This window comes from Amblyomma americanum, chromosome 11, assembly GCF_052857255.1.
Source record: "Amblyomma americanum isolate KBUSLIRL-KWMA chromosome 11, ASM5285725v1, whole genome shotgun sequence".
NCBI classification, from domain to species: Eukaryota; Metazoa; Arthropoda; class Arachnida; order Ixodida; family Ixodidae; genus Amblyomma; species Amblyomma americanum.
The window spans coordinates 79,171,067-79,195,907 of record NC_135507.1 but is presented as its reverse complement, the minus strand read 5'-3'; the positions used below and the strand labels follow the sequence as shown (position 1 = coordinate 79,195,907).

General features: G+C 46.6%; 1 protein-coding gene across 1 annotated transcript; it reads left to right on the top strand.

Moving 5' to 3' along the window:
• The first annotated feature begins 3,399 nt into the window (after positions 1 to 3,399).
• Positions 3,400 to 24,841, top strand: LOC144109743 (serine/threonine-protein kinase PLK1-like). Its single transcript, XM_077642538.1, has 6 exons — positions 3,400 to 3,414; positions 7,310 to 7,417; positions 8,783 to 8,899; positions 9,531 to 9,745; positions 14,040 to 14,239; positions 24,723 to 24,841. Exons 1-6 carry the CDS (start codon positions 3,400 to 3,402, stop codon positions 24,839 to 24,841), a joined length of 774 nt encoding a protein of 257 aa, XP_077498664.1.

The window sequence follows — 24,841 nt, the reverse complement described above, 5'->3', positions numbered from 1 at the left end:
TGCAAGTAATTCACGGAAGCTGAGCGTCGGAAAGGCACACTGGAATGGCACGCTTTCAGGTCAGAACAAGGCAGCGCACTATGGCAGCAGGCAGTCAGGGGTAACCCACCTGTAAGGCGAAAACAAAACAGATAAGGTGGCGTCCGATCACCACCGTCGCTGCCGTCCGTGTGACCCGTTTACAGCTCGGCCGGTAGAAGCGCGGGGGCGCAATAGTCTGTGACGTCAGACTTAGTGCTGTCTTGAGGCCAGCGCAGCAAGGTTCGTCGTTGAAATCTGTAAGGCGAAAACAAAACAGATAAGGGGGCGTCCGATCACCACCGTCGCTGCCGTCCGTGTGCCGTCCGCGTGCCGTCGCTGCCGTCCGGGTTAATGCTGTTAGTCACGTTGCACAGTAGGGAGGGGGTCATTGGCGACTTTTTTTTCGTTTAGTTGAAGAGGGAAGTCCCTGGGCTAATACTGGGGGCAGGTTTGCTTTTTTGCGGTTGTTGTTCAGGGTGGTAGTAGTAGTAAGTGGATGAAAGGGGAAGAGGAAAGGAAAGTGCACGTGCCTGTGACTGATGTTATCGGACCACCATCACTGCCGGCGTGCAGATAAAGAGGATTGCAAACTAAACATTTCGACAGATTTGCCTGTCTGGTTGGGTTTGAAGACTTATAATAAACTGCACAACTCCAACCAAAAATTTTAAATTTTAACCCAACGTTTCGAAGCCAACTCGGCTCATTCATCAGGGGTGACTGAGGGCAGTAGCTAGTGTCTTTTAAATATTGAGGGGGGGGATGTTAAACCAACGAGAGCTGTGACGCGAAAGGCGCGGGCGAGTGGGAGAGGGGTTTAGGCTGTAAGTCACCACCTCCTTGCAGTGCGCCAGCGTGACTAAAAGCTTAAACCCCCTCTCCCCCTCCCCTGCGCCTTTCGCGTCACAGCGGTCGTTCCTTTGACACCCCCCCCCCTCCATACTTAAAAGACGCTCGCTACTGCCCTCAGTCACCCCTGATGAAGGAGCCGAGGCGGCTTCGAAACGTTGGGTTACAATTAAAATTTTTGGTTGCAGTTGTGCAGTTTATAATAAGATAAAAAGGAGAAGGATAGGTAGAGTTTCAGACGAAAAGGGGAGTATAAAGATGCGGGCGACGCAGTCGTATCAGTCAGCTGCCTTAGGCTAGCAACAGCCGTCCAGGCCCGTCTCCTCCACGAAGGCGAGGAGAGACCGGAGCGCCTTGGAAGCGTTGGGGCCGGTGGGGTAGAGGGGGGCACTGGTCGAGTCGGATGGAAGGCTCAGGTCCCTGTAGCATGCAGCCAGCTTTGCCTGGTGGATGGCAAAGGCGGGGCAATCGAGGAGGAGGTGATCGGTGGTCTCCTCCGTATGGCCGCAGCGGGACCAGTCTGCCGTGAGGGCCAAACCCTTGCGATGGAGCCTAGCCCCGGTCCAAGAACATCCGATGCGGAGCCGGAGGAGGAGGGACCTCTGCCGTCTGGTGATCCTCTTGTCTGGCAGGCATTGAGGGGTGTCCCTTGGGCAACCCTGTGGTCGGGGTTAGCAGCTGGCAAGGTGGTCAACACCGAAAAACAAAGACCGCACAAAAGCAAACCTGTGCGACGGGACTTATACCCCTGTCACACGGCCAGTTTCAATCACCCTCGAGTCGAGGGTCTTCGAGATTCTCAATCGCCATCGAACTCGCCGCTGCTACACGGCAAATCTCAATGGCCATTGAAATGGTTCTCGTGTCTTACACCACGGATGTGTGGCGCCACAATCGCTACTTTGGATTTTGCAAAAATAACAAAAATATTTGATAAATGTATACTAAATGCTGAAATACAGGCATACGCGAAAGTCGTTCAAAACCCTTTTAATTGCACGTACGCGAGAGACATATGCTTACACTGCTGTAGCCACTCTAATACAAGACGAGCCAAAACCAAGCCAGTCCAACTTTGTCGGAGCGCTGCTTCGTCAGGCTTAAGACCTGGGAAATCGCCATGATATCTGAAAAGCAAGAGCTATTTGTCTCTGGAAACCTTATGCGAGGGTAAGAATGGACAAATCGAAGGCGAATACAACAGCTTAGAACACGATATTGCTTTGAAGGATTAGCGACGAAGCTGTTATCGCTGTGAAGCGGGCGGGCAGGGTGCCGCCATGTTGTCAACATTAAGTACGCAAGCAACGCAAAGACTGTAACGCAAAATCAATGCGCTTAATACCAGTCTAATATAATTTTAAAATAATTTTACAGACTGCTTGCATTAAATTTTATGCGAATAATGTTTGTTCGTGTTTTTGCACCGTGAATGTGTCGTGTACAAAAGTGCGCTTGGCGCCGCTCGAAGCAACGCTAGCAACTTTGGGCAGCGCTCGAAGGCCCTCGAAATCTCGATGGAGTTCTGCGCTACTCCGTTGACTCGATAGGCTATTGACTCGATCGCCATTGAAATTGCCCGTGTGGCAGCGCTCGATCGCCTTTGAGTCGATAGACTATCGGTTCGAGGGCCCTCGAAATGCCCGTGTGACAGGGGTATTACAGCCTTAGCCCCCCCCCCCCCCCTCCCCTTCTCCCACTCCCCCAAGGCTTTCGTTCCAATGACCCCCTCCATACTTAAGAGGGCTCACCAATTACGAGGCACATCAGATTTAAAATTTTCTGTCGATAGATGGTAGCACTTAAGTACCACTAAAAGGAGGGAACTTCTATTTCCTCTCCAGGTGTATAAATTCTACCGCGACACGTAAGTGTTAGTTTTTCCGCGAACAAAAACTAAGGCCGACAACTTTATGTGTATATCCTACCCAAGCTGGCAGACAGAAGCACAAGCGAATAAACCCTCTCAAGGGGTGGTGGTCAGAAAATGGACGTTTATCCAGTAACCCACAACTGAGCTGCCACAAGGAAAAGTACGTTTTCCGGTTTAGGTTTCCCTAAGCTCCCTGGCATCTTTTCTCCGAAAATTCATACACCATAGTAGGGTGGGGTATACAGCCTGTAGTTAGAAGCAGTTTTGGTTTCGCCTAGCCAGAACAGATAAGTGTGAGTCATCTTTTGGCACACCTTGGGAACACCTTCACTTCGGCTGGCTATTCTGTATACCGCGTATTCCTCCGTCGCCCCACGCTATACAAGCCTCGTGACCGTGTACGAGTGTGGACGCTGATTCGACGACGCATTTTCGTTTAAGCATCCGGCCGACGCTTCTTTGGGAGAAGTAATGCTGCGAAGCTGTTGTACTATTTGTTTGTCCGAGTTCAAAACCGTTGGCGCCCGAGAATATCACTTTGTTATGCTAGATGCAATCAGCGTTATCTGGAAGGATTGCAGCCAGGCGAAACTTTTTCGGCATTATCCTGGACTGTTATACTTGTTTTATCGCGTTATTTGGAGGGTCTCACTTCGATGACCACCGAGCAGGTTTGTTGCCATCGGGGTCGCCGAATTCTTCAGTTTGTTTATGAACCATACTCACTTCAGTAACTTAATTACTGCTGAAGTACTTCGTTTCAATGTCTCATTCTCTGCTTATAATTTCAGAGCGGAACAAATAAAAGTTCGGTAAAAGAGTGAGATGTGTGGTTTTCAAAAGCGCTGCGATCGCCCTGTTGCTATTCGTGGTGACTTTGAACGCAAATTCCGACATTGCTAAAGCGACTTCCAAATGTTCTGGACATAGTTGGTGTTAGGGGATCATTTTTAAAAATAATAAAAATTGCAATTCAATAGAAGAAAACATGGGCGCCGACCACGCCAAACGCGTGCGCTATTTCTGTACATAAAAACGGCAGCACGCTTGAATTCTCATGACGTCACAGGTTTGAAAGCGAAAATTCCACACCTACTATGGTTTCTGGGAAAGTCTCATTATGCGCCCTGCTTTTCTGTGTTTTTAATATATTTTGTGTTCTTATGTATTATATATTTTCTATATGTATTTATATAGCGGCCCTTCCGAGCTTTTTTTCTGATTGAAATATGCGACTTTTGGAAACGTAGTGCAGGAGGTACGACTAGGTGTGGCGCATACCGGGGAGTATTTTAATTGGGGGAAGAAAGATTCTGTAGGAAAACAGCGCCAAAAAACACTGGACAAGAATCACAGACAGACATGAGCGTTGTTTTCCTACAGAATGTCTCACGAACTTGCCCAACAATACACCTTGAGAAGAAGAATGGTTGGGGAACGCTTGCCACATGCGAAACCGGTTCAGAAGGAAAGCTGGATGATTTTCCCAGCCAGGCCACGAACTTTTGAAATCATGTTATTTACACTACGGAGATGTCTATTCTGGAGTGGGGGGCTCGGAAACCCGCGAGCTCTATTCTGCCGACAGGGTGTACCGACGCTTACAGTCGACAGTTCTTGCACTGATAACGTGAACATTTGGGCTGAGTTATGTCTGGTCGGGAGGAGAACTAGAGAGAACAGAGCGACACTCGACCAAAGATTCATTAGAGAACCGATATTTTCGATGCCGATCCGACACATTCTGGTTGCACTGGCCTGCAGAGGCCAACGTTGGCTTTGACCGGTTCTCCAGACGTCGCAGTTGCAGTGCAGCTGAGGCTGAGCAGGAAAAGGAAGGAGGCGGTCCTTTCTCCTCTTGATGTGGGCTGTTGCACAGTCATAGATAGTTTACCGCGAATATAGCATGAAATCGCAGATGATTGGCAAGTGCCTCGATGAAAGGAGGTTAATGGCTACGTCATGACAATCAGTCTGCCCCATTAGCCCTCTTTACATGAACCCGAGAGCGTCGGGTCGATTCAGGGGTCGGGTTCAGCATGGTCAATCCAACTCAACCAGTGCGTGCTTAATGAATTCGATTTTAGCGATTCGAAACTGGTTCAACTGTAGCGAAACCAAGCTTCGAGCAAGCAGTAGCAGCCTCCAAGATTGAGGCACGCGATCGCTGTATCGGAGGCGCGACGGCGCACGTGAAAAGCAAGCGCGCATTTATCATCCCCCCCCCCCCTCCTAACCCCACTTTACGACTCGATAACGTTTACAAGCACACCGGGTGAGGGTCGAGTTCAGTCAACGTGCCCCTTGTGGCGGAGTTGTCTGGACCCGACTTGGCGCGCGTTTATATGAACCCAGTACCGATTTTCGGCGCGATAACTTAATAACCAGGTCATGTTGGGTTGATGTAAGCGCCGAAATTGGCTCGATGGCCTCCTATGAGTAATATTTGCACCTGCATTCTTCACTTATATCGCCACCTGGGTTACCGCGCCCCTACCTAGGGCAAGTAACAATGCTGTTCTCCTGCACTTTCCTGAATAGGGAGCCCCCTTCCTGTGTTTTGGTGCTAACAAACCTTATTGTGTGGCTGCCGGGGGGGGGGGGGGGGGCGCTTTTGGGTGTTGCCTTTCAACCTACTTCGTTTCCGCTCCACAATCTGGAGCAAAAAAAGAAAAACAGAACTCGCTTTCCGAATACAGCCCAAGCTAGAAAATAGGAGAGAAACAGCTCAAGTCCGTGCAAGTTCTCAGTAAAACCCTGGGTACATGAACACAGACAACCAAGGGGTTAGTGGTAGAGTGTAGTAGCGACAAAGTATTCGGAAGCCAGATGGAGCCACGTATCGCTAGTTAAGTTTAGCGCCAATTTCAAATGCCCGCAGTAAATACATACAAAACTTTCAGAGCCTCTAAAACGCAAACACTACGCTGGATATGGATAAAAATTGTGGCTGGAGAATCAAAAATAAAAATGGGAGGAAATTTTGCGGACGAAATTTTGATATCTGGCTTAGTTTTTTCACGAGACGACATAAAAACCTGACATTTCTAAAAGTGCTATGTTTCTGAATATTTACCTCTGATTTGTAAAAAAAAAACGAAACTTAAAAAATAATATCGGCCCACAACATTTCCTCTATCCAGTAAAAAAGAAAACGCTGCCACAGACCTCATGAAAATCGAGCCATATTAAGACACGCTAGAGCTTCTGAAAGTTCTCATATATTTCCTATGGACACTGCCTCTGGTGAACCCTCTTTAAGACGCTAGCTACTGCCCTCAGTCACCCCTGATGAAGGAGCCTAGTCGGCTTCGAAACGTTGGGTTAAAATTAAATTTTTGGTTGGAGATGTGCAGTTTATTATAAGTCTTCAAACCCAACCAGCAGACAGGAAAATCTGTCAAATTATGCTTAGTTTTCATACCGCGTATATAGTGTTATGCCTATAAAAGCGGTCTTCTAACTCAAAAAGCATATCTTTAAAAATTGTGTAATGTGTGAGGTCAAACACCCTAGGCATGTAGCCGTTAGGCCTACCTTTCGAGACGTTTTAGACTTGAGCGGTACCGTAATGTCTCCACTCTACCGCTGACAATCAAATCTAGTTGTTTGATTCCTTTTGGTGAAGACGGCTCTTGTAGTAGTCAGAATACGGTTGCTTTCTCGTTGGGAGTCCACACTGCGGGTGGCTTTTATCAACCAAGATCGTTAGCGCAACTCTTAAGTCAAACGATCATAAAACAGTTGGACAATGTATCTTTATGCAAGCAAGGTTTTGTACTAAGAGACCGGTTAACCTGAAGAGCGCCGTGAGGAAAGGGACTAAAAGAAGATAGGGGTGTGTTAGTGTACAGCACCGGAATAATTTGTACCTTTTGGGACCCGTATTGGTTAGAGGATAGATTTGGCTTATTCTGAATCTTGCTATTCTTAAAGGCAAGGAGGCTAAGGCAAAGAGGGTGAACAGTTTTTTCAGGAATCTTTAACAGGCACCGACGTCGCTCAGCACATGTTCGCTGTTTGCGTTTCGCCTCGATTGAAACGCGGCTGCTGCAGCCGGATTCGAACCCGCGTACCCCGGCTCCGCAGAAGGGCGCTATAACCAAAGAGCCACCGCGGCGAGTTTGTCGTTTGGGAGGCGGACGGAGGGTAGCTCGTCATGTGGACCGCACGACTAGGACTGTGTAAAACCGGGATAACTCGGTTACAGATGTGGTGTTATTGTGTAAAGTTGTCATTTTATAGTCATACTGCACAGTTTATTTGTTAATGCGATTCTCCTCTTTTCTGACGTCCGCTAATATACACGCATTACTGTGGCAATAAAAGGCATCTACATTAGAAACATACCTTTGAATCATACCTTTTAAACATACCTGCTTTCAGCTTGTATTCGTCCCAGATGCCATGAATTTCGTGCTCCGGTCTAATTTGAGCACTTCGGCATAAAGCCGATTTCTCCCTCGAGGGAAGGAATCCACTGCCGGAGTGTTTCAGTCACACAGTGCCACAGCATTCGCCCCTCATTTGTATGTCCATGCAACAAGGCTGGCATTACTTTTTCAGGGCGGATTTGCGTACGTCTACGAGTTCGTGGACAAAAAGGCGAACGTGGTGTACGCAGGCAAAATCATCCCCAAGAAGCATCTTACATCGGACATTCTCTGGCAATATGTGATTTCCTATATCACTGGGCTTCGTCTTTTCTCTTCCTTTTTTTGTAGAAATTTTCTTAATTAGACGCTGAGGTAAAAAAATTGCTTTTGTGGCTTTTAGACCGCGGGCTCTACCCCTCGGGGTACAACATCCCTTTTCGATGTCGATGAGGCAATGACCTTTAATGCCTCACGAGGTCAAACCGAAGTTCACAGCTCGGTGGTATGTCCCATGCTCTAGTATTATGACCATGAAATCACATGCCTAATGGGTACCTCACGTTGACATTTTATTTAACACAGTGGAGGCCATGCTTAACAGATCTTTCTCTCGTATAACAAAGTTCAAGCCATGTTGAACCCCGCCAATTTTTTTCTGGCGACGCCGGTGTAGCGAGGCGGGCACACGCACCGAATCACATGAAAACGAAAGTAACGAAGGTCGTGATGCGGCATAGGATTCGCACGCAAGTTCAAAAGGAGTTGCGCCATCTAGCGAATTCAAAACAAAGCTCGCGTGATCGCTGATTGGTTGTTGTCTCCCCAACCTCGCCCTCCAACAATGTTTGCACTGCCCTCGTTTTCGTCAAAATGTCGAGTCGTCAAAGCCAGCCAGTTCCAAACCCAAAAGTTTCGCGGAATTGAGCCTTGCGGCCGTATTCTATTATGATACATTATCCACTTTCGATTTCGAGTCTAGTTAGTGATCTCCAATTGGTCACTGTTGTTCAGTCTAGTGTTCCTCTATATGCTCCCGGGAGCATATCTAGGAACACTAGTTCAGTCATGCTGCTAGCGTTTTCAAGCATCAGTGGAGAACAACCGAACCATTTTCGCTGATATGGTGAGGTCCGGTCTCATATGAGCCAATGGTCACTTCTAAGGACGCTTGAAAGACGCGTCAACATCACAGAACAGTGACTATCGCGATAGGAGTAAATGTATTAGATATGGATGGTGGGTTCTTATAGATTATGGCTACTGTGTGTCGATTTCTGGCTTTTTCTAAAACTTATCTAACCTCCATTTTCGTCAAAAGTAACAGCTTTGTCCTTTCATGCCTTAACCTAAGGAGACTGCAATCTCTCCATGTACTTTTAATGCTGCTGCCAATTTTCATGGAACTTTCTATCTGAAGATGAGGGTCACAAGCAGAGGACAAAACTTACACCTCATTCCGGCAAACATATATTAGTAGAGCCGTATATTGCAAGATTTCTTTCTAGTGGCCGATTGTCTTTGCCATCACAGTGTTTCTTTTTTCATTTTCATCGTAAGGGTTCATAATTATAACTACCAGCGCCTTTAGTCAACACTTTTTGCTTATTTTGCTTACGCTTAATACAACGTTTTGCGAGATTACAAATTAATTTGTTGTCTACAGCTCGAAGAGGAAATCAACATCCACAGTACCCTGTGCCACGAGAACGTCGTTCGCTTCCACGGCCACTTTGAGGACGCCAAGAACGTCAACATCATCTTGGAGCTGTGCACAAGACAGGTGTGTTAACATTCCGGCTCCTCTGTGGTTCCCGTTTCCACTTATTTTCTTTGTATTTATTGGAAAACGTTCCTAATGTTCTTGAGGTTCGTTTTTCTTTCGTTTACTTGTGCTCATGGTCCCAAAACAACTCAGGCTATGAAGGACGCTGTAGCGGAGGCCTCCGGAATAATTTAGACGACCTTGGATTAGGTTACTCGATTATGCATTTGGTTGTTCATTTCTTTCGGCAATTTTTGCGAGATAGGGCACGTCGCATTCTCCAATCCTAATTTAAGGCATAGCCAAAATTTAAAAGGGATTTTATTGCTTTCAAAACGGTCCTTTAATATTGTGATGCCTTCATGTGGGCACTGTTTCTTGCAGCAAAAAAAACAATTAACTGAATTAAGCCTTCTCCAGACTGGAGTGCGCCAAAGTCGTCATGTCCCAGTCTAAAACATGAAGGAATCCGATTTTTTTTGTGATGTTCTTTGGAGTGTCTGACCTTCAAAGTTCTTCCCCAAGCTTCATTAACGCATTTATTTTCCAGTCTCTGGAGGAGATGCACAGGCCCAGAGGGTGGCGGTCCGAATCCGAAGTGCGGTATTTAATGCGCAAGCTGCTCCGCGCCTGCGAGTGCCTGGTGTAGGAGCACGTAATCCACCGAGACCTGAAGCCCGGAAACCTGCTCCTCACCAAGTATTTGCAACTCAAGGTGGCCGTCTTCGGACTCGCCACCCAAGTCCCCTACTTGTGGCAACTCAAGAGGTCCATCTGCGGCACCACCAACTACATGGCCCCCGAGATGCTGACCCAGAAGGGCTACAGCTACGCAGCGGACATCTGGGCCGTCGGGTGCATCATGTGAGTCTCACCTGATGATTGCGCAAAACTGTGTGCAACTGTTTACAAGTTGATGCCTACGAAGACAGCTCGGTGCACATCGCACAGGTGCACCCGTCCGTAAATGTATAAGAGGGAGCGTTTAATGTCGGAAATGTGAATATAAAAACTGGCATATCCACGCCTATCTTGCCTTGTGGGAACAATAACGAGGGAATAAAGGATGACCGTGGCATTAATATTTTAAACGGGCGAAGCAATTCACGCCAGAGTTGAGGGCGGTGATTAGTTGTGTGCAAACTTCGTAGCCCTGCTCGAAGTCGGGTTATGTCGAGTTGGATATGTGAATTTTACGATTGAAATAGACGCTTTATACAACTGGTTGATATAATTACAGCAAATTGCAGGCGCCAGAATTTTTCGTATTTCAACTAGTCACCGTATCCCACAGAGTTGAATTGCGCTTGTTGATTCGAGTATGTTGACAGGCACGCTTTTAACGCGACAAACACTTGCGGATATCTCTGATATATCATGACCCTTATTTTTTGTTCTTTTTGATCTTTCATGGTGGTTTACTTTCCGGTTGCGAGAAAACCTATGAATCAGTAAATGAGGCGCTCATTATCCTAGAGACGTAAAACAGCGCAGACTGCGCGAGACAAATAATTAAAATTACTTCCAAACGTACTTCTTCCTTCTTTCCTATCTCATCCAGTTAGGGCTGTTTCTCACAACTATCAGCTTACGCTACTAGCCCAAACTATTCTTTGCAACCCTCATTCCCACAAACTTGCCGCGCAGTCGTCTGCAAAGTCCTTGCGCTGAAGAGTGTTTGCCAGTGACAGTGTCCTTAGGAAATACATGGGAACTTTCAGAAGCTGTAGCGTGTCTAAAAATGGCTCGATTTTGATAAGGTCTGTGGCAGCGTTTTCTTCTTTAATGGATGAAGGAAATGTTGCAGACAGATATTTTTTTTAATTTTCATTTTTTTTTTCAAATCAGAGATAAATATACAGAAAATTTGCACTTTTTAGATATGTCGGTCTTTATGTCATCTCGTGAAAAAACTAAGCCAAATATCAAAATATCGTCCACAAGATTTCCTCTCTTGTTCTGTTTTGATTGTCAAGCCGCAATTTTCATTCATATCGAGTCTAGTATTTGCCTTTTACAGGCTCCTAAAGTTGTGTTATGTATTTTCTTTGGGGGTTTGAAATTCGCGCCATATTTATCTAGCGCGACGTGGCTCCATCTGGCGTCAGAATATTTAGTCACTACTACACTCAACCACCAGCCTCTTAGTTGTCTGTGTTCGTGCGCGCAGGTTTCTAATCAGAACTTGGACAGACCTGAGCTTTTCCTTTCCTTTGTTCTTGCTTGGGCTGTATTCGGAAAAGATTTCTGCGTTTCTTTTTTGCTCGAGCTCTTGGTGCGGAAAGGAAGTGGAATGCAAGGCCACACCCAAAAGCGCCCCCCCCCCCCCTCCCTTCCCGGCAGCCACGCAAATAAGGCATTGTTAGTGCCAAAACAAAGGATGGGGGCTCCCTGTTCAGGACAGTGTGGGGGAACAGCATTGTTCGTTGCCCAGCGCAAGGGCGCAGTGACCCAGGTGTCTATAAAATTGAAGAATGAAGCCGATAGCGGCCAGCGCTTCATGAACCCACACGACTGGTTGTTTGAACACCGGTACTGGTACGCACGCCGAGCTGGGAGTCGACGGGTCGGGTCCATTCAATTCCGCCGTAAAGGGGTAGGTGACTAAACTTGACCCTGAACCGATGTGCTTGTAAACGCTGTTGGGTCGAAAAGTATGGTTATTGAGAGGGAAGGGGATAAATGTGAACTTCCTTTCCACGTGCGCCGTCGCACCGCCGATACAGCGATGGCGTGCCTTAATCTTGCAGGCTGTTACTGCTTACTCGGCGCTTGGTGTCGCTACAGCTGAACCGGTCTCGAATCGCTCAAATCGAGTTCATGTAAACACGCAGTGGTTGAGTTGGATTGACCATGCTCAAACCATGTGTCGGACCGGCATCGAAACATCTGCTCTCTAACGAATCTTTGGTTGAGCGTCGCTCTTTTTCCCCAATTCTCCTCGCGACCAGGCATATCTCTGCCAGAAAGTTCGCGTTATCAGTGCAGGTGCTGTTCACTCTACGCGGGTAAACATGTTTGCACCTTATCTGCAAAAAGGAGCTCAAGGATTTCCGAGCCCCCTACTCTAAAATAGACATCTCTGTGGTGTAAATAGCGTGATGTCAAAAGTTCATGGCCTGGCTGGCAAAATCATCCAGTTTTGCTCTTGAACCGGTTTCCCATGTGTCAAGCGTGTTCCAACCGTCTTTATTCTCCCAATTAGATACGCCTCGGTATGCGCAACACCTAGTCGCACCTCCTGCACTATGCTTCCTAAATTCGAAGATTTCAATCAGAAAAACGCTCGGAAGGGGAGCTATATATACATATATAAAATATATAATACATAAAAATATATAATATATGAAATAAATAAAAGAACGTAAAGAAGGAAGAGCTCATAATGAGACTTTCCCGGAAGCCATAGTAGGTGTGGAAGTTTAACTTTCAAACCCCTGACGTCATGACAATTAAGGTGCGCCGCCGTTTTTGTGTTCAGGAAGAGCACACGCGGTTGGCATGGCTGCATAAGCCATCTTCTATTAACTTGCAATTTTTATTATTTTTAACAATCAACCGCTACTAGCAACTTTGTCCAGAACAGTTTGTAGTCGCTGGTGCAATGACGAAATTCGCGTTCAAAGTCACCACGAATAGCAACAGAACGATCTCGGTGCTTTTGCAAACCACACATCTCACCATTTTACCCAAGTCTGATTTGTTCCGTGGTGAAATTATAAGCAGTGAAGGAGACATGAAAAGAAGTATTTCAGCAGTAATTTAGTTACTGAAGTGACTATCGCCCATAAATAAACTGAAGATGTCGGCGACGCGTATAGCAACAAACGTGCTCAGTGGTCATCGAAGAGGAACCTTCAAGATAAGGCGCTAAAAACAATTACATCAACCCAGAATAATGTCGAAATAGTTGCGCCTGGCTGCGTTCCTTCTAGATAACACTGATCGCATCTCGCATAACAAAGTGATATTCCCGCGCGCCAACGGTTTTGAAGTCAAACAAACAAGTAGTAGAACAGTATCGCGGCACTCCTTTTGTCATAGAAGCATCGGCCGGATGCTTAAAAAAATGTAAGGTCAACAGCAGCAAAGACAATGCAAACTAAGCACTGGTAGTGTAAACAATGAGAGCGCAAAAAGCTTTTATCAGAGGCCGCGTCGTTGAATCGGCGTCCACACTCGTACACGGTCACCAGGCTTGTTTTGCGTGTGGCGACGGAGGAATACGCGGAATATATAGCCGGCCAAAGTGCGGAAGGGGAGGTGTTCCTAAGGTGTGTGAAAAGATGACTTACACTCATCTGTTCTTGCTAGGCTAAACCAACACTGCTTCTAACTACAGGCTGTACACCTTACCCTATCATTGTAAATGTATTTTCGCAGAAAAGATGCGAGGGAGCTTAGGGGGACCCAAACCAGAAAACGCACATTTCCTTGTGGCAGCTAAGTGGTGGGTTACTGGAAAAAGGTCTATTCTGTGACCACCACCACTTGAGACGGGTTATTCTTTCGTGCTTCCGTCTCCCTGCTTTGGCAGGATATACACAGAAAGTTCTCGGCCCTACTTTTTGTTCGCGGAAGAACTAATACTTGCGTGTCGCGGTCGAGGAGACGTCGCGGTAGAATTTACACACCTGGAGGGGTAATAGAAGCTCCCTCCTTTTTGTGGTAATTAAGTGCTGCCATCTATCGACAGAAAAAGTTCAAATGTGAGTTGCCTCATAGCTGGTGAGGCCTCTTAATTTGGAATTCGCTGACGCCAGCCACCAGACGCCAAGTGGCGTTAAATCATTTGTCGAGAAAGTACGGTTGAAAACCTGAAGGTGTGATTCTCATTTACGCAACCGGGTATATGTATCTTCCAGGCAGGAAAGTAACGATTGGTGCAGAGAAAATATTATCCATAAAATTGCTATAAGCTTCCTCTTCATGTTAAAAAAATCAGATCATGCACTTCACGTTCAAAACCAGGCACTTACGTGCATCACGAACGTCGTTTGCCCACAGTTACATTACCATTTCTTGGCGCTTGGCCGGTAGGGGTGTCGTAGCATGGCTGTGCCCGCACTGCTTCAAGCTGTGTCGTGTTGTGACGTTGGCCGCCGCAGACTGCGCGGATTACAGCGGACACTGACAGACCGCAAACTGCTTTACGCAGGTACAAGCTGCTAGTGGGGCGTCCCCCATTCGATTCGCCGTCGAACGCGGATACCGTGTTCAGAATCAAGATGAATAGATTCAAGATCCTCTCGACTGTCTCCCCCGAAGCGAGCGCCCTCATGCGGTGGATTCTCCAACCGGAGCCCGCTAGGCGGCCGAGCATCGAAGCCATCATGTACCACGATTTCATGATGAAAGGTACGCTTCATCTTGCATCTCTGTCTGTGTGTCTGTGCGTTGCACTGTTTCAATCACGGTTCGTTTTTATTTTTTCAACGCAAAATCGCTATAAGTTACGTTCGGCGAAAAGGCCGAGCTTAATGCCACAATAATTTGGGATTGTTCGGCAGAGGTCGTGTACGAGCGGAGGCCTGTGTGTGCTGTAACCACGTGCACGTGACACTATGTAAAAGCGCAACATCATTATTTACTCTCGTGGAAGCAAATTCGAGAGAACAGGAAATTTAGCGTCGAAAGAAGGTGAAACGAAACATTGTGTCTTCCTACAGATCATTGCCAGAATGACAAATTTCTCTTTTCGCGCGTAAGAACTGCTCCGGCCCGTACCAACCCCGAGCAAAGCAGCCCGTTGTCTGTTGCCTCGTCCGTTCCCAACTGGCCTAGCGCGAGCGCTCCGTCTCTCGGCACTGCCTGCTCATCGTCGTCTGCCATGTAGCACGAAATGTGCTTTCGCACTGATTCGAATGAATCATTCATTACCTGTAGCTTTTTAGTTCGCTTTAGCAGAAACGAGGTTGGTCGCGATAAAACACTGTAGATAAGAAAATTTCTCACATGATAAGTGAGTTTGTTGCAGGCTGATGCAACAACTTTTATTCCCTGAACAGAATTTTATGGCTTTGGCTGGCAAGAACAAAATCTTCGGCATCAACTTCGTGTCGTTCTCCGATGTCCGTGATAGAATTCACGTTGGGGAAAACTGCTTCTGATATTACAGGCACACGAAACGATCCATGCCAGCAAGGACATGACGTATACCTGTAACCGTGGAAATCGAAAAAGCGAAATGGGTCCCGTGTGCATGGCAACACGAAAAAATAGTTTCTGCGTGGGGCAACATTCAGTGTGTATTGCAACTGAACGTGAGTGCAGCCGGCCTCTATACACTCGTTATGGTTTGTGAGACGCGCAGCGCCTTACTCGTATCCTGCGATGCGGGCTTTGCAGAGTTATCAGCATGGATTACTGTTACAGGCCGATTTTAAAGGGTTTCGAATGGGGCCAGCTGAGCTGCATATCAGAAACATTTCCGTCAATCTACTGCAACTAGTTATACATGGATGTAGCTTTTCAGGCATGGGTACAACTTCTTAGGCACTTGACACAGTGGGAAGCAACTCTCATTGTTCAGAAACATCAGCTCATGGATTGCGTGGAAGAATGTTCTACAAGGGCATTCATTCCTGAGACTTTTTTATTTTTTTTCGTGCTAGCACTTATTATTAGCGTTCACATTTTCTAGGTCCGCGACCTCTTCTCTCCGGAAGTGCTAATCACTCAGACTAGTTTAAGGCATTAATCCATCCCCGCAGCCCCTGAATGTTTTTCGCCCTCTCCTTCCAGGGCTGCTTCCTCCACACCTGCCTGCCTCATACGAAGGCACTGAGCACCGCCCAGGACTCAACCGACCGGAGACACGGGTCGGAGAAATACGATGGTTACGCTAAAGTGGCCTGCGTCTACGAATCAAAACGCCCACATGGAAACGGCTACGCTTATTCAGAGCTTGGGCAGCGACCAAGTTTCTTTTTCTCCTTTTTTTACTGGTGTTGTATCCGTTGTTTTTTTTTTCACAGTACAAGGTTTAGGAAGCTTTTATTTTCATTGAAGCGCTAAAGCATCTTTTTTTTTTGTTGAAATGCACTATTAATTTTTGTCATTGGAGCACATGTATACAGATGATATTTTTGACAATGTCTCAGTCGCTACTGCCAAGGCTGCGAGTGGGCTCCAATGGTGGATTCCAGTTAACTATTTCTGATGTGTGCTACAGCTGTAATGCGATTTTAACTTTCGTACCGTGAACTTCTGAATAAATATTTGTACTCTGTTTCGTGTGTCCGTTTGCCCTTCCTGCAGCTGTTGGACGAATACTCTTTATCGTCTCCTAGAGTAAAAAAAAAGAAGAAACGATTATAGGAGGCAGCCCTTTAAAACCATGCAAACTGCGGAATTTCCATTCGAAACATTGTTATCCCATGCGGCCACTTAGTGGAGGTTATCAGATGGTAACCCCAATTATGACCAGTGCAGCCAGGTTCGAGTTGTACCCTATGAATTTTGTTTAACTTGTTATAAGTTATTTTTAATCCAGCACGCCCTTTTACTAGGCCCTATAGCAGGTGGGCACGCACAATTTGTACACTCAGTCCCAAGATAGATCGAGGGAAGTGTAAAACGCAATAACACGGCGTCAAAGAGAGCTACATGGTGAGTGCAGAGTTAAAAATAAGAAACTCTGAGACCATGGTGAACAGAGGTAAATATATACGCAAAGAATCAGTGCGCGAAAAATTATAAGGCGATTAGTAAAAATATGAACAATATAGAGTAATTTAATATGCATAGAGACTTTTCTATTTTGCTTGGTAGTTTTCACATGACATCTGGTGCGCCGTTTTGGGGCGCAAAGTCCAGATACAGCACTCTGCGCCCGGATCACTTGGAAATATAAGTGGATCAGAAAAACGACCAGGTTTTCGCCGTGTTTCTGGACCCAGATAGTATGGCGGCAGCTAAGACAATAATGCAAATTATGGGCACACTGTGTAGATAGTCAATTCCACTCTTCTGTCTTCTGGCCTTGCAATCTCTGCTTTTATTTTTTTTTTCAACTGTTCTATTCCAGGCGGCCAGTAGCAGATGAAAGGAGATAGCCCGCTCCTTCTATGGTCGGGTATAGTCCCAGATCGGCATTGTCACGCCAATCCCTGCATTGTTACGCTAAGCAGGTCATGAGTATCTGACGACTGCATTAGCCTAACGCAGGTTCTTTGACGATGAGAGACAGCTTTGTGCTTGAGTTGTATCTGACTATAGTCATATACAAATCAAGAATTAAGCGGCAAGTTCCCTTAAAGGATTCCCTCCAACCACTCAGGTCGACCAATTTACCCCTTTGACCTACTTTCTTTTTCTCCCCCTTGCCAGATTCATTTGCATCTGCCAGCCTAAAATCCCAGTGGGTGGCATATCAATGGGGAATAACCACGGCTTAATCGGTTCAGCAGACAATGGAAAGAGGTGCTCGTTATGACATACATGAGGAAAGAAAATATCCTCTGAAACCAAGCTGCACTATAGTCGTGAGTATAGTCGGATACAACTAAATAACGCTACAGCTTTTCCCTATCAAAGTTCCCCTTTCCAGCCAATAATTAAGGGGTCGGCCGATTGTCGTGACTTTGCTAGCCTGACAATTCAGGCAGCGGCGCCGCAATGGAGACAGGGGTCTATCCCCGACCACAGACGAAAGGGAGTATCCCCTTTTATCTACCACGCCCTGCTTAGTCACACTATCATGTTCATAAAAATCGGCCGACGCTATCTATAGGGTGGAACGGGGTCCTTTGAAGGGCAAAAACAGCTGCGTTCTTAAGCTGCATCCGACTATAAACAATGAACAGATTCAGGGCGTTCTTCCACCCGCAGCTGCTGTGAGAAACGTAACGGCTGTCATCACGTACAGTTGCGAGTAAAAAAACTAGCTCACGTGGCGGATCACCGGAGTGCCGGAATGACGTGGCGTGGCCCCGCTGGTGATAGAAAGGCTGATAACGAGAGTGCTGGGCCGTTCCCATTCCTCAGTATTATAGGGGGCTTCAGCGGACTGTCAGGCCACAGCAAAATATATTAAGGCTCATACTCGCGATGACCGTCCGTCCGGTCACGTGACCTCGTAGTGTCCATCCGTTACATCCTAGGTCACGTGACCCTGTCACGTGTCAAATAACCTTCTCACGTGATCACTACCTGCCAACTGGACATTGAGCAAACTGCCCACTGTGGCGGTTGGTGTGATCCGCCGCCAAGCAACATTGCGCTTGCGCGGCGTCACGTCACCACTCAAATTCAAATCAGTGCAATGAGTCTCAAATAGCCTCCCCCTTCCCGCAGTTAAAAGATATTTTAATGCCTGCAACGAATTTTTTTTCTATGTCACCGTCAGTATATTTTTTTTTGTTTTTGATACTGCTTTGCTCCCATAGGCTAAGGGTAAAGATTGGGATAGTTGTTTGTTTTCTGCATGCTTGGTAGTTATTTTCGGCAGCAGCCTTAGCCACTCTGCCGAAGGATGACTATAAAGGAATAAGGAATAATTGCCTGAAATAAACGGTTCATCGGATTTTGCCCAAGCGATAGAACAAGTCAATAAAAGCGGTGATATCGTACGCCATATTCGTGGCGGACAATAAGAGGTGTTAGGATTAGATTCGCGCACTACTGATCTCCCCAGAAGGAAAAAAGAGATGCCGCGCGCCAACTTCGCTGCAAGAGTGGAAATCGTGTTGTTAGTCAGGGAAGGAAGGTCACGGAGAAGCATTGCTGCCGATGTAGGGTGCGCAGTCTAGAGACAGGAACCCGCATTGTGCGTGCCTTCCTAGAAGAAGAGAGGATTGGCGACGCGGACCTTAGCTGACGTCCGAGATCCCTCAGTGAGCAGGAAGACCGGCTGATCGTAACCGCCGCCTTCTGCAGCCCCCATACTGCCGCTGCCGAGATAGAAGAGGAAATAGGCATCCAGGCAGTGTCTTTGTGAGCGATTAAGAAACGGCTTCGGTCAGCAGGAATATACCTCCCCTATAGTCGCATCGCTTGCTGGAGGCTACTTCTCACCACGCAAGACAAATGACTCCGTCTCGACATTGCCACAAGGCACCTCGCTTGAGCTACGGAAGATTGGAGGGCAGTCGAATTCGGCGATTAATCGCCTTTCTTCATGAAATGGGGACAGGAGCGGCCCGTCTGTAGGCGGTTGGTGCTCGGTCAGTGTACGACAAGAAAATTTGGAATTTTTATTTCGACCGCCTGTTTTTTATCTGCAGTCACTCCAACGCGAGAAATTCATCCGGTCAGCGACTATGGCCAACGTTCCTTTTCAAATAAAATTCATTATATGCTCCAGTTATTGTTACACTCCTTCTTTGCTAAGACCTCATCTGGGTGCGTTTATGTTTAGCAGTCTAATCTTCCACACTTATATTTACAAATAAGTATGCTGGAGGTAGTAGAAATTGCACTATTTTAATGGAATCTAACAATAAAAGGATTTCGGAAATAGAAGCTCAGCTTTATTCAGAGCAGATTGGGTAGTCGTATTTATTTTTCGCAGGTGTGAGTCGCAGTTCGCGAAGCGGTGGCCTTGTGGCACAATGTCCGCCTTGCATTTGGGAGGTGCTGCGTTGGATCCCCTTTGCCGCCGTGTATCTACCGGTTTTCTAATGGGTACAAGATTTCCTCCGGCCTGGTGCTCGGCTTTTCTCGGTGAAATACTTGTGAAAGGGTCTTCGGCCAAACAGTTGTGCTGAGGGATGAGAGATTCGTTCCGCCGTCAAGCAACGCTAAATATGCCTCATGCGGTAAAAGCCCACTTGTGGACCTTTCTTGCTTTGGCCTTTTCAAAAGAGCGAACGTCACGTCATTAACGTGTGGGGTTGAACTGCGCACCAAGTGCTCCGGTTAGTGATCAGAATGAAGGGTACGCTTACTTCCGTTTCATGCGAAGTTATTACTCAAGAAGAGGGCTCTAAGGACGTATAGTTTTAACGTCATTTTAAGAACAACAAATAACTGCGGAAAAAGGACGGGATAAGATGGAAGAAGCACACGGAACGAGAGTGCCGACTAACAACTGGGTTATTCCACCAACACCTCCTTCCTTCAACAACAAAGCGCATGCACACCAACACACAAAAAGCAAAAAGCGTAATGATCTCGTCAACCCGAGAAACTCCAGCGCCTTGCAATACTTGTGGATGGACGCCCCACTAACACATTTTACAGGCCTTTGTCTCGCGATTTCCAAAAATTTGGCAATTTCGCGTTCTTTCTTTTCCCTGGAGCGTCCGATAACTTTAGTCCTGCCGGAAAGCGGAGTGCATTCTTGGCCATCATGCTTGCAGCTCTTACAATGCTTAGGCAGATGCTGGCCCCGTGATTCAACTAAGGTATGCGAACCATGGAGTAATGTAAAGTTCCTACTACGGCCCATTTGCCCGACATACACTTTACCGCAGGTCAGCGGAATCCGATAGATTATATTCGATCTACAGAGCACAAGCTTGTTCCTGTGGTTAGGGCTCAAAGCGACATTCTCCCTTTCGTTCTGGCTGTTCAGTTCCCTACTCGGTGCTTCATATTTCAGCAGGACAGAAGTCCTATCCTTACATGCCGGTGTAACGACGTTTTAACTTACGTCATGCCAGGCCAGGAGAGTGTCTTAAGACGAACGACATTTCCAGCACAATTAAAATAAAAGACCAGCGAGCGTGGCCATGAAAGGCCGTGCGTTCAGCTGGGACAGGTGGCGTGGTATGACTAAAGCCCCTAGATAAACTTTTCTAGGGACTTTAGGTATGACTGGCAACGTTGACCTGAAAAACTCAGATAAGGGATTAGTAATCATAGCGGAACGAAATACCGAAAGACAAAAGCCGAAAATACACCTCCAACACTGCCTCAGTGGTGGACTTAACAGCGTTAGTTACGGAAGCTTCAATTCTTTACATCTGTGTGCTCTGGTAATGTGGACAAGACCAAATCCTTAATTATGTTGGGGACATCTTTTGAGGTACCCCTTGCTGACGCCCGCTAAATTTCAGTGTTGCTATATCTGAGGTTTTATCTATTTATTTATTTATTACAGAGAGCTGCAGCGCCCGAAGGCATTAATGCAGGGTGGGAAACACAATAACTTCTGCTTGTTTGGCCGAAAGTACCACACAATAACTAAAATACAATGACACAGCTAATAATGAATGAGGAAATGCATGCACTGAAGGAGGACAACCACACTCCAGAAATGCAATGACGCTAACAAAATGAAAGACGCCCGCAAGTGAACTGCGCGTCAGTAACACATTAGATAAGAATGCGCCGAAATGATCATCCGTGCAACACTCAGTGAGGCCGGCTGGCACCCGGTTCGACGCATTGGTCATCTGTGGAAAGAGCGAGGTTTTGTAAATATCTGTCCTACATTTAATCCCTGGGATATTCCACTTTTGATCAAGTCTAGAGAAAAAGTGAGGCTAAAGCAGGTACCAGTCTTTGTCAATGCTCAGCTTTCCAAAATAGATGCGATGCATGATTTGCAACCTCAAATGTTTCCTACGGTTGGCTAAAAATCCCAAACCAAGGTGGATTTTAAGAGACGTGACACTAGTTGAGAAGCTGTAATTATTGCACACAAATAACGCAGCATTATTCTGGACGCGCTCGGTCATGTGAGATAAATAAGCAAACTGGGGGTCCCATGCATGGCAGGCATATTCAAGAATTGGTCGTATGTAAGTGAAAAACAGGAGTTGTTTGGCATTAGGCTGTCCTTTATTGGAACCGCGCGCCATTTTCGCCCACAAATACAAAAACCCTGTGAGCTTCTTGGGGCGGTTGTCGGGGAGCTGGCAGTATGACCGCGGAGGATGTGTAGGATATACTGTTTTCGAGCTCTGTTTGCAAACCGTTGGTCAATGAGTTCACTGAGTGTACTCATTGAACTCATCGACCAAGAGTGGAAAACAAATTAAATACAAATTCTCATAAATGATGGGATCGACTGAATGTACTCATTGAACTCATCGACGAAAGGATGGCAAACAAATTTAATATATATTCTCATCAATGAAGGGATCGATGCGCTCACCAACGCGCGTAAATGATCCCGTCAATGATTAATGCTTTGCCCAGACGAAGTCAAGTCCTCTTGTCGGAACGTTGGCAAACACCCTTAAGTTTTCCCTTCCGTTCTCCACTTTCGCAGTACATATACAAGATGCAACGTAGATGGTAAAAACATGATCAATTCAATGGGAAAAAGCAGAATGTGGAACTTTAGAAAGCCCCCGCCGCGGTGGCTCAGTGGTTAAGGCGCTCGACTACTGATCCGGAGTTCCCGGGTTTGAACCCGACCGCGGCGGCTGCGTTTTTATGGAGGAAAAACGCTAAGGCGCCCGTGTGCTGTGCGATGTCAGTGCACGTTAAAGATCCCCAGGTGGTCGAAATTATTCCGGAGCCCTCCACTACGGCACCTCTTCTTCCTTTCTTCATTCACTCCCTCCTTTATCCCTTCCCTTACGGCGCGGTTCAGGTGTCCAACGATATATGAGACAGATACTGCGCCATTTCCTTTCCCCCAGAACCAATTATTATTATTATTATTATTATTATTATTATTATTATTATTATTATTATTATTATTATTATTATTATTATTATTATTATTATTTAGAAAGCTGTAAAATGCAGATCAATAACGAATAGTTCTATCATAACTCCAGAGGCAGTCCCCTACTGTTTCAACCCAGATCAGGGTGTCTTAAAACGCGAATATACAAAAAGAAAACTAGCCGACAAGAAGACACCTGAGCAATGCGTAGTAAATCATTAGAAAGGATTGAATTCCTTACCCAAGAATGCGGCGGTATCTCCCGGATTCTCTGGGTCTGTCTAGACGCAGCCTTATATATGAGGCTGCGGACTCGTCCAGCCGCCAAGTGGCAGCTTTTTTTTCCGTAGCCCCTCCATCTGTGGCACCTGATGGAAAATAAAGATTTGATTTGATTTGAACGCGGTCACTCTCCTCGGGGCGCCAGGGTTTAGAGACAACAATGGTCAGGTGAATGGATCAGCGCTACAAGTTAGCAAAATGGGGTTGCAAGATTGGCGGCTCAAAAGCTCGGGAGACGACATCAGCTTGGAACAGCAGGTTTACGTATTGTAGTTTGAAGAAAATTGCGAATTCGCAGACCTACTTCTTTAAAAAAACAGCAAAAAATGCCTAGAATTGTGGCCATGCTACCACCCCGTTTCAAATGGGGCACTGCTATTTCTTCCAACAATCCAAACTGGGCAAGAGGACGGGGGTCCACGCATAGGTCGTCGCTATATATTCTGGTCCCTCTGACATTTTTTTATGAACACAATATCATGGGCTAAAGTCATGATGTACTGGCCACTCTTCAACACAGAAGAAAAACGGCCGTGGCTTAGCTTGGTTAAGCCTGGTGATTGCGAAGCAATAGTGTGTTATTCTCGGATCAGCTGGTAGTATGGCTGGTGGTAGTCTTGGAAAGTCGTTCTTCTCGTTCTTCTTCCGTCTCCGTAGCTCGCTGACGCTTCCTCTTTGCATTCTGCCGAGCTGCCTTGTTCGTAGGCACCATCGTAACATCTGGCTATATGACTGCCTTGGCGAGGGGAGCGGAGCTGTTTTATACAGCTGGTGTGACGTCACTATGACCGTAGCGCCCCTGGTGAGAGGAGCGGGAGTTAGGCCGCCGTTGGTGGCTACTGCCTCGCCTCGCGATGGCGTGAGATGGGGCCCCGTTTTTACACAGCTGGTGTGACGTCACTCTAGGTCACTTGGTGTGACGTCACGCAGCGAGGTCACGCTAAAGGTCAATGGTGTCTACAACCGCCTCGCCACGGAACGGGCTGAAGTATGACCTAAATTAGTATTGCTTCGCAATAAAACAAAAGCTCCAGTAATTGCTTAGGATCCGTTAAAATGTTCGAGGTGGCCTCAGCCATTACATTCTTCCCCAACGTTTTCAAGCAGTACAGACCGCGTGTTCCGACTAAGAGCTGAAGCAGCCCAAGTCATATCTGTGATGAGTAACTTAGTGGGCCACCACTGTAAGACACATTAGCCGTGTGTGTGTGAAGCGTTGCAACATTCCACTAAGGACACCCGAGTATTGCAGCCGCAATTGAACTTGAGCGTTACAGCCTGCGAGAGCGGGCTTCGATCACCGCCGTCGCCGCCGGATGAGACTGGCGTCCCAGTGCCCGAACTCTCCGCAATCCCTTGTGATTTCTCTTTCACATTTAGGTTCTCTATTTGCAATAACTTCCTCACAGAGTTATAGTATATTAAGGTACTGATACTATTTGTGCATCCGTCCAGAAACTTGATGTTGCCATTCCTTCTTTCCTGAATAAGAATCATTTTGGCATCGTATCTCAACTGTTTTACGTCTTCATTGAGACATTTCACAAGATTCTCATTTTTTTGCCTGCAATTGTCCGACGTCCATGAATAAGTTACCGCTACCAATGGACTTTACCCGGAAATTGCTCCCGATACCCACATACGTTCATTGCAGTTTTATTTTATTCTTCGCCAATTTGTTTTGCGATACATCAACTAAGCACTTGGCACGGTGGAACGCAACTCTGATTGTTCAGAAGCTTCAGCTCATGGACTGCGTGGAAGACAGTTCCACAAGAGTACACATTCCCAATACTTTTAAATTTTTTTTTTGTGCTAGCACCTGTTCTTTACGGTCATATTTCGACGTTTTCTCCTTTGACTACGATCAGAAACTTGCGGGTCGCGACAGGTCCTCGACATCTTTTTTCGAGAAGTTCTACTGAGCTCACCTAGTTTATGGCACTGATCTATCTCCACAGCCCCTGAATGCTTTTCGCCCTCTCCTTTCAGGGCTCCTTCCTCCACACCTGAATGCATCCAGTATCGCCCAGGAGCCTCACGTGGATGCCCTCGGCACCACCCAGAACTCAACCGACCGGAGACACGCGCAGGGGAAAAACGAAGGTTGA

Excerpts from the sequence above, each read along its gene's own strand:
- LOC144109743 (XM_077642538.1), top strand. Across the intron at positions 7,418-8,782 it reads CGGACATTCTCTGGCAATAT|CTCGAAGAGGAAATCAACAT; the intron begins GTGATTTCCTAT and ends TGTTGTCTACAG. Across the intron at positions 8,900-9,530 it reads TGGAGCTGTGCACAAGACAG|GAGCACGTAATCCACCGAGA; the intron begins GTGTGTTAACAT and ends TGCCTGGTGTAG.